Here is a 12,535-nt window from a genome sequence, read left to right as displayed (position 1 = left end):
ATGGGGATCTATGTCTCGCAATATCTCCCCCACAAGTAAACTATTTTTTAAGGGGGGGGGGGAGGGGGAAACTGCATGACACCTGAAGGAATGGCAGCTAAAAAGACAGTTATGTCATATCTAGGACTAATCGTGATATTTCATGAGACAAACTGAGACCATCAAAAGCTTTTATTAAAATGACAACATTCTGTTGCGCAAGTTTTTTAAAGAGTTAACACAAGTATATTTAATGTAAAGATAACTAAAAATGTAGATGGTCTAACTGAAAAAAAAAAAGTACCTAGTGGGTGAAAAATGCCACAAATTAAACATGTCACTTCAATTGCAAAAGTTACATTGTGATTAGTTCACCATGGAAGCGCTGTTTTACATGGATAAGCTTGTGATTTTGTCCTAATCCTGCATGATTTGAAATGCTCCCCTGAGTCATCCAATAAATATTTAAAAAAAAAAAAATGTGAGGAACATCCTTGTACATTTTCCAAACAGTTCCATCAAATACTCTCAATGCAACTGTCCTTCTATAAATTATTTACCAGAAATTGTTAGGTCATCAAGTTTGAAGGCCAAGCCACCAAATTGGATTGATAAACTGCTCTTAGACCTTTGTGTTTGTTTAACTGCTCATTGACCCTTTAGAGTCTATGAAGTCTGGTTTTACTAACAACTTCAATACCTTTAAGTAAATAACCTACTTGGAAAAAGACAGCCAAAAAAAAAAGATAGCTCAATCACACACTTTACTTATTTCCAAACTACAACTAAAAGAGAACATTTCAACTGCTCTACAATCACATCTTGATATGCAAAAGAAATGCCTCTCTTAAATCACTTCGAACAACACCAAATACAAGGAAACATTTTATCCAGCACAGGCAACATCATCAACAGATACACCTCATAATTCCACATTAATCACATCTGACTTCATTGTATAGCTATTTGACAATCCTAACATAGTCTCAACAACATTTGTAGCTGCAAAAGCTGCCACTTAATAGACTGGCATTTGTTCTGCACAGCATTTCAAAATTCCAAATGATTGGCTCCCAAGGGTATCATGCTTCTTTTAGACCACACACAGTAAGACAAGCCCTTTGCACTAAAAAGAAATAAGGCAATCAAACTAGAGTCTTGTCAAACAATAATCCTTGTAGTATTGTCAGTGGAGACGTCATAAGTCCTTCAGAGAGCAGAATGGAACTGTGTAACAAACATTAGTTATCCTTCCTTGTTCTTCGTCTTGTTGGCATCCTGCAATCCAAAACATGACACAAATTAAACAAGAATAAAATTACTGATACACTTCAATTCCAAGTGATAGCACTTGTAATTGAGGAACAGGATGAACAGTCACTCCTGGCTGTGGGAGTATTAGTTGAGCAAGGTGGAGAGCTTACATGAGTTGAAAACAATGAGGATTGCATCAAAGCAGTTTTAAGTAGGTCTCGCTACACAGTCATAGAGGAACCTAACAAAGACCTTTCACTAAAAAAAGTACTTTTTTTTCAATTTCTAACCTTTCAGTTTCCTCTTCATCAACCTCATCCTTGCCAGCTGGCTCTTCTTCCTCATTTCCCTCTGCCTCCTGGAGGATCAAGAAGCCAAATTTAATTCATTTTTCAACCCAAAACATGTTGGAGACATTCCAGGACACAGTATTGCATATATTTAGTTCTCTAAAAATTCAGCAGGAGGTTCACTTCCAATTCCTTTGTCAGGGAATTAAAGAAGACATTATTTGGAAAAACTTTCATTTTTACTCACCTTCTTTTCTTCCTCTTCTTCATTTTTCTCGTCAGCCTGAAAGAAAAAAAAACATATGAAGATGGTTAAAATACAGAGTTTAATTTTGCTTTTAGCTGTTTCAGCATATTATAATTGTACTTAACTCTTAAGCTCCAAGACAGGGTAACCAAAAACAAATTTTGCCTTACCACATCAACACAATTCCACAGAGAATAGGTTTGAGAAGAGAGGAAAATGTCAGTTGGGAGACATAATGTTTGATTAAAATCCAAATTCTCAGAGCTGTCCTTACATGAAATGTCTGGCTGACAATGCAGAGAACTAATAAAATCTAGAGAGTGAATAACAAGGGTAAAATAAATATTAAACCTCACCTCCTCATCACCTGCCACTGTTTCCTCTTCATCATCGCCTTTTGTCTCTGCCTGTGTACATAGAATGTTATAACAAACCATGTTAGTGATTTACAACACAAATCATGGCAAAACGTGCATCAGGCTGAGAAGTGTTTGCCAGAAGAAAATTGATGAACACACCTCCTCGTTTTCATCAGCTGGAACATCTTCAGTTGGTTCATCTGTCTTCTTCTTTTTAGCAGCGTCACTCTGAAACCAACATCAGTCAATTACTACTTGAATAACACAAAAACTTCCCAGAACAAATTCCATTGCCCTTTACACCCCAACAGCAATATCCACACTCCCCATAATTTCCTCAGTCCATAAATTTTGTTTAGTACTGACAAGGGGAATTTGTTTAGCATTTCAGGCTTCTTAGGCCTACAATCATTTCCTTTGCTCTCATGATCTAGTAATTCAGATATATCACTGTAAAGAGAAATTAGACATTGATCTCTCATAGGCTTTAAAAGGTTTTAAAAAAAATTTGAGACAGTCCTAGTTGCCAGAATCTTAAGTAAATCTCTTGAAGTAAATGATTATTTCGACTCTTGCAATAAGAGCCATTTTTTTTAATTCCCAGCAGAGTTAAGTACTTACTAACAGTTTCACTCTAAATACCTTATTTTCCTTGGACATACCTTGCTTCCAGGGAAACAGCAGGCCGCAATAAGGACAAATGGCAAGATAACAACAATGACAAAGAGCACCCACAGCCATGGCCGTTCATTTGTCGCCTCCAGTAAGTTATTCACAACTCCACCCTTAGAAGAAGAAAGGAAAGAGTTCACTACAAAGAACAACATTTTAGCAAACTTTATTTGTCACAGGCAGAACAACTTTTCCTAGAAATCAACTTCAAATCTTGCATTTCACAATGTCTGTCCAATTATTTGACAATCTGTCAAGGATTCTATGTAATCTATCTATCCTACAGTCTTTCTGTCTGTCTGTTGGTCTGCTGATCTGTCAGGCAGTCAGTCAGTTGCTCTATTGGATGGTTTGTCTGTTTATCTGTCTGTCTGCCTTTCTGATGCATGTCTGCCCATCTACTGGCATCTGTTTTGACTTTGTCATGGTTTAAAGTTGCCTTTTGTGCTTCATTGACTCAACAATACAACTGTGGTTAATCTCTAATAATATACTGTTGAGACACATTCTTAAAAATTTATGCTGCAGTAGTGTTCATTACTGCAAAGATCATCATATACATTTATTTATCTGCAGTTCACATATATGATTTTCATATATTCACAGTCATCAGTCATTTAAGACTATTTTTTCCTGGATGAGAACAACTGATAGTGCAAGATTGTACAGCATATCATGAAATGAGATAAATTGTTTGGCACAAAAGTAAGGAACACAAGATTTACCTCTTCATCTCCTCCATAGGTTTCTTTTACATTTTTCTTCACCCAGCTAAAACAGAAAATAAATTCTTCAGTACAAAAAAGAAGAAAATCCTAAATCAGGTTTTGATCAAAGACACATGCACAAAAACACGCCAAAACAAACACACAAAATAAGTTACCCTCCCTGTACAATACAACATGACAACATCCTGGGGAGGAACCTCTGAGTTAGCAAATTTAAGATTCCCCATACCTGTCAGAAGCCCACTTATCAGCAACGGACTTGTCATTGGTGATAATGAAGTTGTCGAAAAGTATATCTGGAGTCATCGACCAGAGTTCCAGACCAACAGCTGCCTGAGGGAGAGGAAAAAAAATTAAAACCATTAGTTACTGGTTCATCTGACAAGTTGTATTAAACCTTAACACTCTAACATCAGTATACAAATTCTCCATACTTTTCTCTACACACTTCCTTTGGTAACAACAAGGAGAATTCATTGAACAATCAAAGCTTCTTAGGTTGACAATCATTTCCATTATTGTCATGATCTTAATGAATGAATCAGCAGTAATAACGTTATGGGCAAATTAGATGCTGGTTACTCTTACTTTCTCCCCTAAGGCCCCTTTTTTTTATTGTGGGCTATTTGTGAGAATTTTAAGCTCAATAAAGCAGTCATAACCTGCCTGCTGAATAGACCACAACTGCTAGAAAATGTGATGAATGATCACCCCCAAGGAATGCCAAAACCAAATGCGATTGATAATTTGATTGTATTTGTGGTGCAATTATCAAAATACATGAAAAATTGATAAAATTGTCTCTGCAATTGTCTACAGAAGGTAATCACCCCACTGAAGAAATCAGATCTAAAATGACTTTTGTAAACAAAGTAAACTAAGTTTTGGTTTCAAGTTACAATCATTGAATTTTAAATAAAAGAATTCAGCTGATTTTACTTACAATGGAAGTCATCTTGAAAGGTTCCTTATCTTCAAAGTAATCTGGATTATCAATTTTCCTTGGCTTCCAAATACCCTATAAAATGTACACATGTACAAACCATTGTCAAAACCATGATACTTGAGAAACAAAATCATTGTATTTGAGCTCAACCATTTTATCTAGTATCATTTGTTGAACTCTCACAACTCATCTCCTCCACCTATATTGATAAACTAATGAGAACCTAGGTGTTGATCCACACATTACTCACTTTGTAGTCAGGATTATCAACCAGTGGCGGGGACCATTTCCCCTTGTAAGCAGGATTATCTATGAAAGGGGCCTTCCACTCCCCACATCCACTCTTCTCACATTTGGGGTTTGCTGAAATCAACAACAACAACAACATCAAAAAAGAAAAGATCTTATTTAAATTCTACTGTTACCAGACAGTTTGTATTGATAGGCTATGGACCCCAGATCTGATCTGAAAATTGAGGAAATTTACTACAGTCCAAGAAAACAGACAATCCCATTTCACAAATAGAGGAAGACTCATTCCACTGAAACAACAAGTCTCACCAATCTGGGGTGCCTCCCATTCACCATCCTCCTCTTCGTCCCAGTCATCAGGTTTAACACTGTTTGGATCAGCAACATACTCTGGCTCATCATCCAGCCAATCATCAGGTTTCTAAATCAAGAAATAGATGCTTGGAACAACTTTCATCTCAGCTACATGACCAGAGAGAGTTTTTTTTTTTGCACTGATCCATGACCTAAGGCTCCAGCATGTTTTAACCCAAAATATCATGAACAGGAACCCCATCATGTCAAAGAATAACAGCTTTACCAAAATATATTAAAGTTCAAATCAGATCAAATCACCAAATCAGAAGACTTGTTAATTCTCCCCTCCAGCTGCTAAACATTTCCTTTTAATTTAGTTGCAGAAATTTGAAGTTGAATCAAGATAACTTCTACATGTGTACCTGATAAGTTGGAGTATTCTCATTACCTGTGTGCTGCATAATGTAGAGATATTACAGGGAGAAGTTTCATGTTAATCACTTCTGGGAGTTAAAGGGTTAACAGTAAGTTCTTGTCAGCAAAGAGTTGTGGAAAAAGTGTCTTCTCAGAATCAAAAAATGGAACAACTAATCAAACCTTTGCATCAGGATCAGGAATTTTAGTGGGAGCATCTTCATCCCAATCGTCAGGCTTCTCAGCATCAGGATCTGGAATCTTTTCTCTCTCATCCCAGTCATCTGGTTTTTTGTCGTTAGGATCATCAATCTCCTTTGGGGGATTGACTGGGGGAGTGACATCTTCCAACAAGTTGCCTGAATTCACGCTTGTTTGGTCCACAAATACTTCAAATGAATTGTCAGGTCTCACTACCAAGGTGAATAAGTGTGTCTTTTTGCCATCAAAAACATTCTGGAAGTTTCCAGTAGGTTTCTTTGCATGTTTCTCTTCGTATTCACCAGTCTTTGGATTCTTATGTCTAAAGATGAAGTGTAGCTGAAAGCAGGTAAAGTAAAAAAAAGAAAATGAGGAAGATGTTTTTATTGTCTTGTCAGAAGTGTCCCCATGAGCAACTGCACCTCAGACCTTTAATTTCCATGCTGCATGACTCTACCAATGAGCCACAGGGACTCTATGGTGAGGAAGGTGGTTAAGCAGTTCACATGTGACAAGTGTCCTGCATACTGCTAGGGTCAGTAATGTCCACAGGGTCATGTGCATATATATAACATAAGATGGAAGGAATGGTAAATTTTGAACATAGAAATAAATTAGTAGAGACAGATGTTTTTTTATTCATCTTGTCACTGGGGTCGTATGTAACAGGCATCTTGCATATAGCTAGGAACAGCAATGTCAAAAAGCATCAAGTGTTTAAACCATGGGAGAAGAGGAAAACTTGCTTTTCATTACCCAGTCAATCATTGGCCTTGATTTATTTTATTTCATAGCACAACAATAGGCTGCTAACAAAGTTCCTTCAATCCCCTTTGTAAGCAATGCAGGTATTTTTTGCCAGTATCAGGGCAAGTGACATAAATTGATAAAAGCTTGGTTTGCAATTATTCATTCACAAGTTCGATAATATGTTAAATTATTATACCTTCTTGTCTTCACCACATTTATCAGGTCCAAACATAATGGTGTATGGACTTTTATCATGGAAAGTTTTCTAGGAAAAAAAAAACAAAAAAAAAAAAAAAAAGAGTACATCACTTACTGTGCAAGAAATTAATAAGAAAAACATTGCTTGCACACAAACTTTCTTGAAATCAATTTTGAAATATGAAATACATAATCATACCACTTCATAACCACACAAAACCCCTACTTTACAGGGCATAATACACAGCAGTTTCCATTTTAAATGCAGGTGAAAATTGGAACTAAATAAATTCAACAGTTCTGCTTGAACTTAATGCTTGAACCAAGGAGTAAACAGTACATCATTCAGTCTAATTGTGTAGTCCTAAATGGAAAGTTGCCTAAGTAAGACAGTGATGGATGCTCTCATAATCTGAGCAGACATAGCTATCTGTGTCCTTACCAGGTCAAAAGAGTCTTGTTGAGAAAGAAGTTTGACATAAGCACCACCACATTCCATCGCCTGCTGAAATTTCACCTCATACCTTGATAGAAAATCATATGTTTTAACCCTTCCACTACCAAGATCTCCTTGTTAATTCTCATTGCTGTCAACCATACAATTCTTACGAGTTTAGTTAGGAGAATTAGCTATTGGACCAACTGATAATCTCCTGACTTGATATTTCTCTTTATTCTCTTTACTTTTCTACTTGATATTGTACTGGTATTGTGAGGATAAATTCTGTCCTGGTCAGTCATGGGAGTTAAAGGGTTAACCCTTTAACTCCCACGAGGGACCAAGAGAGAATTTTCCTTACTATGTCTATACAATATCATGCAGACAAGTGATGAGAATAAAGAAAAATATCAATTATGAGATAACTAATTGATTCAATACCAAATTCTCCAAACTAATATAATAAGAATTGTTTGGCAGATAGTAAGGAAAATTACTAATGAGACCTTGGGAGTTAAAGGGTTAAGGATAATGGCTTGGATTTGCATGTTTTACATGTTGTACACATACATAGTTTTACATACTTTCAAATAAGTTTCCTTGTTTCCTGTATTACAGTGAAACTTGGACAACCACGAACAAACATTTGGGATTGTTATTGTATCAAGAAAAACAAACTAATTGAGGATGAGAAAATTCAACTGTAAGCAGCTCCCCTTGTCAGTTTGCAGTTGGATCTTACCAATTATATCCCACTTATATTTCAGATGCTTGTGGTTTTCTGAGTTTAAAAGCGACAGTTTTTAGCAGAAACTGATTCAAAGCTGTCAATAATAGGTGACAACCAGGAAAAGACACAATATTTTTCCATATACTTACTGGACCACAAATGGCTTGTCTTTAAAATCAAAAGGCTTACTCAGCAAGGCTGAAATAGCATGGTGTCTTGCCTTTGACTGAAAAAAAAAAGTGAAAAAAAAAGATAGTGAGAGATCTAATGGCTGTAAAGTTCAAAGGATGTAACAATTTGGAACAGATTTGACCAGCAGTGACCCTAAATCATTTCCAGATCCATCCATAATTAGAACATTGACAAATAGATTCCATGTACCACGTATACCAAAATTTGGTCAGAACAACAGAATGACACACAAAGTGCAGCGGAGTGTGTTACTGATATTCTAACCACATTTAGACATCTTCTGTGATCTATTACAGTGCAGACTTACCACAACATAGAATCTATTTGTTATATATGTTAACCCTTTGAGTCCTACTGGTGAATTAGGCAGAATTTCTCCTTACACTGTCAGTACAATATCAAGTAGACAAGTAATGAGAATAAATAATATCAATTAGGGGATTATTGGTTGATCCAATTCCAAATTCCCCAAACTAACATCACTTAAATTGTATGGCAGACAGTAAGGAGAATTACTAATGAAATCTTTGGAGTTAAAGGGTTAAAGAAGCAAAATGTTGTCAATAATGGAATCATCTACGCATCTGTCTTCCAGTAGATCATGAGCAAGAATCAATCAAACAGCATGAAGGAATCAGATTATCATACATTAAATATCTGTATATCTCAGTCAAATTTGAAAGTCAATTGTCATGACCTTAGAACTTTTCCCACTTTGAAAATCTGGTATGAATGCATAAATGCATGGAACTGAGAGATACTTCTAATTTTATGCCAAAAAGAAAAGCACCTTAAGAACAAGTCCAAGATCCCCACTGAATAACTTGGTGGCAGGCTCCTCAAATGACCATTCACCTGTTGTGCAAGTGAAAAATAGTAACAATTTAAAGTCTGCTACAGTTACCTGGCACAAAAAAGAATTTGCAGATCACAAAAACACATGGAGCATATCTCATATTCTTAATACATAGCTGGAAACATCAATAAGTTTTATAACATAGCTAGTAAATTTGTCTAATCAAATTCAATAGTGCGAGTGTGCTTCATATTCCTATTGTGCACGCTCATGATGTCAGCAAACAAATCCCTTGAGAAAAAAAATTTCTATCGGGTTGAAAATGTTATAAAACAATTGGTTCATACGTCAGCTGTGCATTTATTGAGATATGAAGCACTTGGGAAGTTTGGAGAGCACTCAAGAAGCTAGAATTGCTCTTGGCTACACCTCGAGCAACTCTTACACATCTTTCGTGCTCTCCAATCTTCTTGTGTGCTTCATATCTCGATGAATGCATGCTGACGTATGAACCAATTGTTAATTAATGGCACAAAAAAAATAACAGTTAAAACAATAAAAAAGGGAGAAAAGATATAAAATCTACTAAAGAAATATTTGCCATTTAACTGTTTTCTGGGAATCACATCACGGGAAGAAGAGAAGGGCTCTTGTTTGTTTCAAACAGCTTCAAAAGCACCTTCTAAAGATATCATGGGGACATTTAATTAGCAATAACCTGTCCTGCTTTTGGTTTACTAACCATTCCCAATAAAATGACTACATATACAATTCACGGAAAACATTTTTTCTCTGGTGGTGGGTCTCTTGGAGAGATCACTTGATAGACAAAGCAACCCTAGACAATGAAGTGTTCTTAAAACTAAGTGTTGCCTTGGAGATATTACTGACATTGAAACAATGATTTTTCTTTCCCATCAACTAAACCTTTGTCCCCTTGCATCTGTGTTCTTAATCTCCATACTGTTCTCTATACATTTCCTAAGGTGCTGACAGGGAGGATTGTTGAACAATCAAGACCTACTTTAGTTAGTGATCATTTCTTTTATTATCATGACCTTCGTGTGTGATTCAGGGTATATATCTCTTGGAAAAATTAGAGAAAGTCGCTCTCATAGTCAAAGAGTCATGCAGATTTTCCAGTAGTCAGTATTTCAAATTCTTTAGTTTACCCTAAAAATAAATTCAACTTACCATCATATTTGGCAATTTCAACATCAACTCCATCTTTCTTGGCTTGAGATTTCAACCATCTGTAGTTTCAAAGATAAAATACATCTTTTAATGATGAGGTAGCAAAACGTAAATAAAGCTCAAGAACTATTAAAACCATGTATGCTCAATTCAGTTAGCATTTTAAATTGCTTAAGCTTACACAAGGTTATGACAAAATTATAGGAACTATGAGAAAAAGTAGCATTTGCTGGAGACTATCAAAAATTGAGCACAATTGTTACTATCATGGCACGCTAGCAACTTAAGCTTTCTTGGGTTGTCCTAAGTACTTTGCCAGTCTTGGACAAAGAAATAAGAAAATAATTTTGACAATTAACTACCAAATCACACAAACTACCCTCAACTCGTTTGTAATTTATACATCCTGTACTATTCAACAAAGTCAAGACTCCATATATGTTTTTTTTTACTTTGTTACCATAACTGGTTAGTCTACAGAAACCTTTAAAGGTATAATTATTCAAGTTACAAATGGTACTTTAAATTTTTTCTGATTGCTTTTTAAAAGGACCTCCATCTCTCGAGGAGGGTGACATTATCAATAAATCAAACAACACACTTGTTAAGATATGGAGTTGGTAACATTCAACTTTTACAGTACAACTGCAGTAGTTGTCAATTTTTCTTTCTACATTCATACTCTTTACAATGTAGAGCCAGTGTGTTACACTTAAACCCTTAGAGGCCTGACTTCTAATCTCTCCTTACAGTATCACCCTTGAGTTGAACATAAAGGTTATAAGAATGTGGCAAATGATCACAAATTCAAGAAACTCCTGATCATCAAACAAATTCTCCATGCTATTACTAAAGGAAATATAGAGGGATGATGTGGAGAATATAAACACTAATGCTGAGTTGTTAAAGGTTCAAAAGGAATATGAATACAGCTAGTTTAACAACGAGTCCTGAAGATATTTATACTGAATAAAGACACTGGTATTTTGCCTATGACAAGTATAAAGGAAACTTGGTTTTTGTAGAAAGGAAGGTGGGGTATGCAAGCTAATAGTGTACTTTGTGTAGAGGTTTTAAGGCATGCCTTGGTAGCTTCGAGAAACTACAACAATTTTTGTCAAGAAAATTTCACTCCTGATTCTCAGCAGTAGCCCAAACATTGCAACCTGTTGCCTACAAAAACAGCTTTTATTATTTGTTTGAGAAACACATTGAGTTGCATGGATCTCATTGGTAATTGCCACACCAATATAAATATTTGTAGATACATCTGCTACAAAAAATTCTGCAAAGTGATAATAAACTTTATCAACAACACTTTTTTGTTAAGGAAAATCTAAAATTTTTTCTTCCTCTCTTACTGCAATTTAGATAAGCTTTCTGATTATACGTGTGTTTTTGTTTTGAGGAACACTCCCTTATTCTACAATAGTGAAACCCATTGTGTACGCTTTAAAACCATAGCAAATGTCAGAGGGTTCTTCCACCTGTTGGGCTGGATTCACGACATAGCTATCTCTGTACTTGCTATCTACAGATTCCCTAACAAAATGATTCGGAACTTTCAATTTATCAGAGTCAAGACATGTGCTGCTTATCAAATAAGGAAATAAATACGAGACAAAAATTTAGGCGTGATGAGTTGACAAAAACATAATGCATAGCGCATCAAAAACCTTGTCGAGCTACTCTAAAGAGAAATATCCTAGATGCTACTTTTTTTTTTCAATACAAAGGTGTACAGAAAGCAACAAAGGAGGTGAGGGATATTTTCTGGGAGAAGTTTTTAAAACAAAAACTACTTGACTGTATAATCATCAAGACCTCGTGCAAACTTCCTTTTGCAAGCCAGCCTGTCATGCGTTTACACGCTGGCGATCGCTTAATGCAAACTGCAACAAAGGCCCGCAAACATCCAACAGAGAATGAATCTAACACACGCCATCTGAAAATAATGTTGCTTACCTGTTCTGAAATTCGCCACGGATTGCAAAAGGTTCGGAAAAAAATACGGAGTCTTCATTTTCAAGACTGATAACCGGCGGTTTGTATGGTTCAATTTCAGGTGCCTTCTTTTTCTCCTTGCCCTGTAAAAACGTAGGTAGACAATTACGTTTAAGAAGCGATTCTTCATTTATACAATAATTTTGATACTTTCTTGATCTTCTGGTTCGCTTTCGCTGTCGCTGTCCAAATCTTCTTCATCTTCGACTTCAACATCGTCAGCAGCCCAAGATGACAAAGTACAAAGAAGTACTACAAGTGCCAAGTACACGAGTATCTGTTTTAACCGCATACTGATAAATTAGGGGCTATAACCGAAAATTTCCGACAGTTTTCGATAGTATAGAGATCTAAAGGGGATAGACAGGAAAATCGAAGAGTCACGCCGCTAAAATACGGCAGAGAGAAATTCAAATGAAACGCGTGGACGTTATTGAATGGTCAAAGTCAGCGACGCATGGCTCCTAAGCCGCCCAAGACTGGGATCGGTTTTTCACTGAGCCAATCACAGGGCTTGTACTATCGCACAATTATGAAAGTGCTGAGAAGTCGCAAGTCACAGTGTTAATCAGCTGACAAGGAATCTTCATATT

At 36.1% G+C, this 12,535-nt stretch overlaps 1 protein-coding gene across 2 annotated transcripts; it reads right to left on the bottom strand.

Annotated features, from left to right (window-relative positions):
* Positions 1-153: 153 nt before the first annotated feature.
* On the bottom strand, positions 154-12,383 carry LOC113685444 (calnexin). 2 transcript variants are annotated; one of them, XM_089190823.1, is made up of 19 exons: positions 12,097-12,383; positions 11,904-12,025; positions 9,939-9,997; positions 8,739-8,803; positions 7,906-7,982; positions 7,030-7,111; positions 6,586-6,654; positions 5,622-5,978; positions 5,037-5,148; positions 4,726-4,838; positions 4,473-4,547; positions 3,759-3,862; positions 3,527-3,572; positions 2,792-2,914; positions 2,289-2,357; positions 2,127-2,177; positions 1,771-1,806; positions 1,524-1,591; positions 154-1,257 (listed from the first exon to the last, which is right to left on the bottom strand). In XM_089190823.1, the coding sequence occupies exons 1-19, from the start codon at positions 12,232-12,234 to the stop codon at positions 1,221-1,223; spliced, it is 1,803 nt and encodes a 600-aa protein (XP_089046949.1). In that variant the 5' UTR covers positions 12,235-12,383; the 3' UTR covers positions 154-1,220. The 2 variants fall into 2 exon arrangements, with proteins under 2 accessions (XP_089046949.1, XP_089046951.1); XM_089190825.1 differs by having other exon boundaries at positions 2,127-2,179; positions 2,294-2,357.
* Positions 12,384-12,535: the final 152 nt, after the last annotated feature.

The sequence above is a fragment of the Pocillopora damicornis genome, chromosome 13, assembly GCF_964200805.1.
Source record: "Pocillopora damicornis chromosome 13, jaPocDami1.2, whole genome shotgun sequence".
In the NCBI taxonomy this organism is placed as follows: domain Eukaryota; kingdom Metazoa; phylum Cnidaria; class Anthozoa; order Scleractinia; family Pocilloporidae; genus Pocillopora; species Pocillopora damicornis.
Note: the sequence above shows the minus strand (reverse complement) of the source record. Positions and strands in the feature narration are given on the sequence as shown.